General features: G+C 39.3%; 1 protein-coding gene across 1 annotated transcript; it reads right to left on the bottom strand.

Moving 5' to 3' along the window:
* Positions 1 to 1,718: 1,718 nt before the first annotated feature.
* Positions 1,719 to 2,678, bottom strand: LOC133367377 (olfactory receptor 11H6-like). The gene has a single exon (XM_061591478.1). The coding sequence runs from the start codon at positions 2,676 to 2,678 to the stop codon at positions 1,719 to 1,721; it is 960 nt and encodes a 319-aa protein (XP_061447462.1).
* Positions 2,679 to 6,512: the final 3,834 nt, after the last annotated feature.

Genomic DNA, 6,512 nt, shown 5'->3' with positions numbered 1-6,512 from the left:
CAGTAGGTCAAAGGGTTGAGAAAGGGCCTAATGGCCGTGTATTATTTATTTATTTATTTTATTATTTCAATTTATATACCGCCCTTAGCAGAATAGCTCTCAGGGCGGTGAACAAACAAGATAAAATACAATATATCATAGTAAAAAATCACAAAAACATGTACAAACAAACAACAGAAAGCACAACAAAAACGAAATAGAACACAAATTAAGAAGGATACATGTAGAAGACGATCACTGCCTTGGTGACCTCTGACTGGCTTTGGGAGCCCTGGTATAAAATCCATTGCTCCTCCTGTGCCATAGAAAAGGGTCTCCACCATTATATGGAAACAAATAGTAGAGATGGATGTTTTTTGACTGCATTGGCTAGATGTGTTTATCAGACTGAAGAATCACAAACCCATAGGCCAGAAAAATGAAGAAGACAGTGGACATGTTTCATTCTGAGTGGAGGGCAGGTCAGAGATAGACTTGGCCCAAGATCACACATAAAATTGCCAATAATGTTAGATCCACAGAAGGACAATTTGGAGATTGAATCACTAGGATTGGATACCACAGGAAACCAACCTTCTAACAAGCACATACCAGGGTATAGCCAGATCCCTTCTGACTTGTCCAAGGGACTGGTGTAAGGGACCCCTCTTCCTTGAAAAAAATGCTGCATTCCAAGCAGAATCATACCTTGGGTTGACATGTTTTATTTCCTCTCTCCTACCCCATCTGGAAATGGGGCCAGCTGGTTCCGCCCTTTATTTCTTTTCTGGTGCTGGCTCCCACCTTGAAACATTTGTGTGAATATTAATGCAATATATGGGCGGGGTGGAGGGGAAAGAATTTTGCTTCCAGGCCATGTGGCAAGGGGCAGCGTTAACTTTTTAAGAAGCAAGGAGAAATCGAGTGTAGAGGCAGAGACCACTTAAAGAAGAAAACAGTCATGATAAATATAAGAATAGGTTTTTGAAATGGGAGCACAAGGACTGTAGGGCTGTTGCACTGGCCTTTTTCTTTTTCAAAAAGCTACATATGTGCTCAGTTGGGTCAGCGATGAAGTGCCTATCCTTTAACAAAAACCGACATTCACATACATGCATACCCTATATCAAAACAGAGGACAGAGTTTGCAGTTATAATTGTTTTGTAAACCACTTCTGGTATTAAGAAGTAGATAAATTTAATGAATGATTGACTGCATGAATAGTTTTCATTGCATTTATTACATTTCATGGAATATACAAAATGGCCACACAGTTGTAGATAGTATATTTTAAAATACCAGATCATCAATTTTATTTCATTCATGACATAATATCAGAGCTTGGAAAAGTTACTTTTTTGAACTACAACTCCCAACAGCCCCAGCCAGCATGGCAACTGGATTGGGCTGATGGGAGTTGTAGTTCAAAAAAGTAACTTTTCCAAGCTCTGCATAATATTTACTCCAGTGGAATGTCTCAAATAACATTCCACCTTACAGGGTTGCTGGTTTGTATTTCTAGTTCTCAAAAGTAGGTGTGAACTTCTTTGTAGTGTCATATACACTAATTTCCCCTGAATCTTTCCTCAGCTTAGATTTTGGTCATCTTGATTGGCTCATATCAAATAGTAAACACAGATTGGTGCCCCTCTTGCCTAACTTGGAATAAATTAATATGACATTTTCAATTGCGTGCTTTGGCTTGGTTTTGCTTAATTCTCTTCTCCCACTACCCTTTTTACCCTGTGACCTCTGTTGTCAGCCATCTCAACCTTCTCCTCAGCAACTTCATCAATGCCTCTTTCACCTGATTGTTCCTCAGAGAGTAGATCAGGGGATTGAGAAAAGGTGTAATGGCAGCATAGAAGAGTGTGACTGCCTTGCTGATGGCTGACTGGCTTTCTCCACCCGGAATTAAGTACATTGCTCCCACTGTGCCATAGAAAAGGGTCACCACTAACAGGTGCATTGATATGGTGGAGAAGGCCTTCTGACGACTGCCTTGGTTAGAGGATTTCATCAGGGTAAAAATTACTATGCCATATGATAGCACAACAAATAAGACATTGCCTAAAAACAGACCATGAATGACAATTTGGCATATAAGGGGAACATTTCCAAGAGGAGGGCAGGCCAAGGACAGAATTGGCCCAGGATCACATAAAAAATGGTCAATGATGTTAGGTCCACAGAAGGATAGCTGGGACGTCAAAATAACTGGGACAACATATCCCAGGAAGCCAAGGACCCAACAAATGGCCACCAGGGAATAGCAGGAATTTGGGGACATGATTTGTGGGTAGCGCAGTGGGTGGCAGATGGCCAAGTACCGATCCAAAGCCATGGCAGAAAGGAAGAAGAATTCAGTGGTGCCGAGAGAGAATAAGATGTAGAACTGGAGGAAACAGGCCTGGAAGGAGATGATTCCATGAGGAACAGCCAGGTCAAACAGCAGACGGGGTACAGTGGTAGTCACATAGCATATTTCCAGCCAGGAAAAGTTGCTTAACAAGATGTACATGGGAATCTGGGCCAGGTGGGCATCTAGGGACACCAATGTGATGATGGTGATGTTCTCAACTAAAGTGATCACATAGATGATGCTTAAGAAAATGAGAAGTAGGAATCTCTTTGGCTTCTCAACTCCAAATCCCAGCAAAATGAATTCCTGTACTGCGGTCCCATTGACCATCTCCATCTGGAATCAAATAACAGAATCACTATCATTTATCATGTGCTTATCTACTCTTCCTCTTTTCATTGACAGACAACAGCTAAGGAGGCATGCCTCTTAGGAAGTGCTGTGAGAACCCAGGAAGCCTTAAGTCAGTGATTTGTCTAGCTCAGTATTGTCAACACCAGTGGTTCCCAAAGCTTTTCCCCCTATGGACTAGTTGAAAATTTCTGAGTGTCTTGGCGGGCCACTAAATTAATTTTTTGCCTGTTGTAGCAATTGTAATGTAGCGTGCTAGATGCCATAGGACTTTTAATCGTATTTTTATTGCTTCTTTTCTTTCTTATGTTGTATTTTTATGGTATTACAATGAGCATGCCATAGAATTCAGATTGTAAGACAACAAAATACAGTAGAAGAAATAAAAGAATCATTCTTTTCTGGCTGCACATTTGCTACCGGGCCAAGTTCAAGGTTCTAGTTTTGGTGTACAAAGCCCTATACAGCTTGGGATCAGGATACCTGAAAGACTGTCTTACCCCTTACATACCCAGTCAATCACTGCGCTCTGCAGGTGAGGGCCTCCTGCAGATACCATCTTATCAGGAGGTTCGTTCCGCACAATATAGGAAACAGATCTTTAGTATGGTGGCACCTACTCTTTGGAATTCCCTCCCCTTAAATATCAGACAGGCACCATCTCTGTTAAATGCACCAACTGTGTATGACACCACTTCAGAAATATTAAACAAAGGACTTCCCAGGAGGATCCCTCCGCCTGTGCAGCTCTGAGACGGGCTCCCGTCTTGGATGAAACTTTTTCAGTTTTAAATCCAGTCAGAAGGGTCTTTTTTGACTGGGGATAATTTCTTCCGGATAAGGAAGAAACGTGAGATTTCCCACACAGCTTTGTTGTGATTGTTGGAGACTGGAATTCGTCAGAATTGTCTGTGAAAGAAGGTCTTCCAGCAGCTCGGACGGAGCGAGGATTTCTAGCTAAGCTCAGCTGAATAAGTGACCCGTTTTTTTTTCTTTAAAGAAAGACGGACTAACAGGCAAGCATTCTCCTGTCTACGCTTTATTATTTTCTTATCTATACAGCTAAAGAGATTTGTCAAAGGAACAGCAATTAAGAAAACCTGGGTGAGCCAAAACTTTCCTTTTCTTTTACTCACAGAACTAAGGGGGAAGAAAATAAAAATAGCCTATCTTTTTTTTTATTGCAAAAAGCTGACATGGAAAATAGCATTATAAAGATTTCAACGGATGAGGGGTTTCTGATTGGAAGAGAAAGGAAAAATCTTTTTGATTTATAAGACTTTTGTGTAACACATGTCTGGGACTATTTTTTCTGATCTACTTTTTTTTGACGAATCTGCTCTTTCCTTCTGCTACTAGTTATTTGGACGCTGTGAACTAAAGCTGTTTTTGCACTTCTGGGCATACAAGAGATAAGGGCTGTCTAGAGTGTGACGTCAGTTGGTTTGAAAGATTAACTCCTTTGTAACTGGATAAAGAAATAAACTGTTCTTTGCTTGGGACATTGAAAATTGAAGGAGTTTTGTTCCTTTGGCTTTAAGAATGACAATTAAGAAGATCATGGATGTACAAGAAGGGACTTTATCTTTAGACATGTTTCAGAAAATAATGAATGGGATTAAGTCAATAAAACAAGAACTGAGAAATAATAGTCAAGCGTTGAGAATTGAATTTGACGAAATGAGACAGGAGCTGAAAGAAATTCAGGATTCTATGAGAAAGGAGAATAAAGATAGATCTGGAAAACCAAAAAAGGATGAAACAGAAATTAAAGGCAAGGTTCAAACTATGGAGATTGGATTAAATATGGACATGGAAAAAGATTTGGATTTCCTGGCTGTGATGGATCCTGGAGATAAATATTACGGTTTGGAACTCAGCGCTGTCCCTGAAGGAATTGAAGAGATTGGAGATAAAGATATTATCGGTTCAAAAAAATTCCTGGACTGGAAGGATTTGATGGAACTTGAAATTTGAAAGTTAACAGATTTAATCCCTGTTTTGTGTCAATGAAAAAATCTTCAAGAGATGTGCTAGTGTATCATGTAAAAAAGAGGAACAGAGATGCGGCTTTGCAACAATACTTCAGTGATATGTTTGGAATTGATGGCAAGAAAATATCTGTGATAAAGGAAATTCCTATCAGACTCTTATTATATGACTATGACAGCAAGATTATTGGGTGCGTAAAGATGGAAGATGGAAGATGGAACCAATATGGATAATGGAAGAAGAGCGATTTGAAATTACTGGACTTAGTAGACTTGATGAGTTGGATTAATTGACATGTTTATCTAGAAAAAAAATTGATGGACATATATCTCAAGGATTGGAAACTTCTCTTTGACTTTTTGTGGAAGAATAAAATGATATGATGTTAATGAGATTTGAATCCAATTAAGATAACCGCTGGAGGAAGGTGATTTTATAATCTATTAAGAGACAGGCTTGTTATATATTATAGATTTATAGCTGAACTATGACAAATCGGAAGTCAATATTTTTATATTTTTTTTTCTTTTCTTGTTGTGTTAGTTATTGATTTGTGTTTTTTCTTTTTGTATTGTTTTGGTTTTGAAAATTTGAATAAAAATTAATTAAAAAAAAAAGAAATATTAAACATATACTGATTTTGGAGCTTTAGATGGACTAATAAATCCTAACATATATGAATATGTGCCTATATGAACAACATAGAAAACAGAGCTTTCGTGTAGTGGCACCAACCCTTTGGAATTATTTCCCAATCTGTTATCTTTTCGGCGCCTATTGAAGACCTCCCTCTTTCAACAAGCCTTTTAAGTTGAAACCTTATCCCAGTCTGCATCTCTGTTGGAATTGCTTTCTAATATGTTTTTAAACCTTTTTTCTTTTAAAAAAAGATGTTTTGAAAGCTTAAAAAATGTTTTTAAAGGTGTTTAGTTTTAATGTATTTTAAAGACTGTTTTTATTATGTTTTAAAGTGTTTTTAGTGCTTTTGTTCGCCACTCTGGGCTCCTGCTGAGTGGAAGGGCAGTGTTTAAATAAAATAATAAATAATAAATAAAAGAATCAATAACAGTACAATTCCAAGTCAAAATGGATATTTAATGCACACATGCGGCAGACCATCTGAATGAAGCTCACAGACCAGTGGTTAACTGTCCACAGAACACAATTTGGGAACTCCTAGTCTATGCTACTTGGCTTTCTGGGGTTTCAGTTGTTGTACATCCCCATTTCCACCTGGAGTTGCCAGGGATTGAAACTGGGACCTTCTGCATGCAAAGCAGATGCACTGGGCAGTGGTCCTTCCCCTCGGAATTGTGGCATTCCTTCCAACTTTCCTGTGTTTCAGATCAGAGGTGACTATTTCTCAGAAGCAACTATGGTTCAGATTTAATATAAATGATAATATAAAAAAGTAGCACTAAGAAATGTACTTAAAATACAAACATTCGGAGTAATATAATCCTCAAAATATCCACAAGCCTTGTTGTGAACAGCTTGAACCTGGTGCCCTCAGATCTCTCCGCTCCCCACACCTCCTACTGAATCCAGAGATGACACCAAGCGAAGTCACTCAGGTACAATTTATCAGTGATGGCTGGTGCCCTTTGGGACTGGTGGGGCAGGAGGCAGGGAGCCCAACAGTAGGTGGAGCCAGAGCCAATGACAGGCAGAGCCAACGCATGCTAGTTTTGTCCCTGTTCTTGTCTTTGTTGGGTTCTACAAGGGCAACACTGAGACTAAGGAAGCAGAAGATGGCAGGCAAGACCACCCCCTTGGACAGGTTGCAAGTAAAAAGGCAAGCAGGTGGGGGGTCTGGCTGAGAGTTGA

Source organism: Rhineura floridana, chromosome 11, assembly GCF_030035675.1.
Source record: "Rhineura floridana isolate rRhiFlo1 chromosome 11, rRhiFlo1.hap2, whole genome shotgun sequence".
NCBI classification, from domain to species: Eukaryota; Metazoa; Chordata; class Lepidosauria; order Squamata; family Rhineuridae; genus Rhineura; species Rhineura floridana.
The sequence above is the reverse complement of the archived record's forward strand: the minus strand, read 5'-3'. Positions and strand labels throughout refer to the sequence as shown.

What these genes read in the sequence shown, in the direction of transcription:
- LOC133367377 (XM_061591478.1), bottom strand. Translation starts at nt 2,678, where the DNA reads ATGGAGATGGTCAATGGGACCGCAGTACAGGAATTCATTTTGCTGGGA.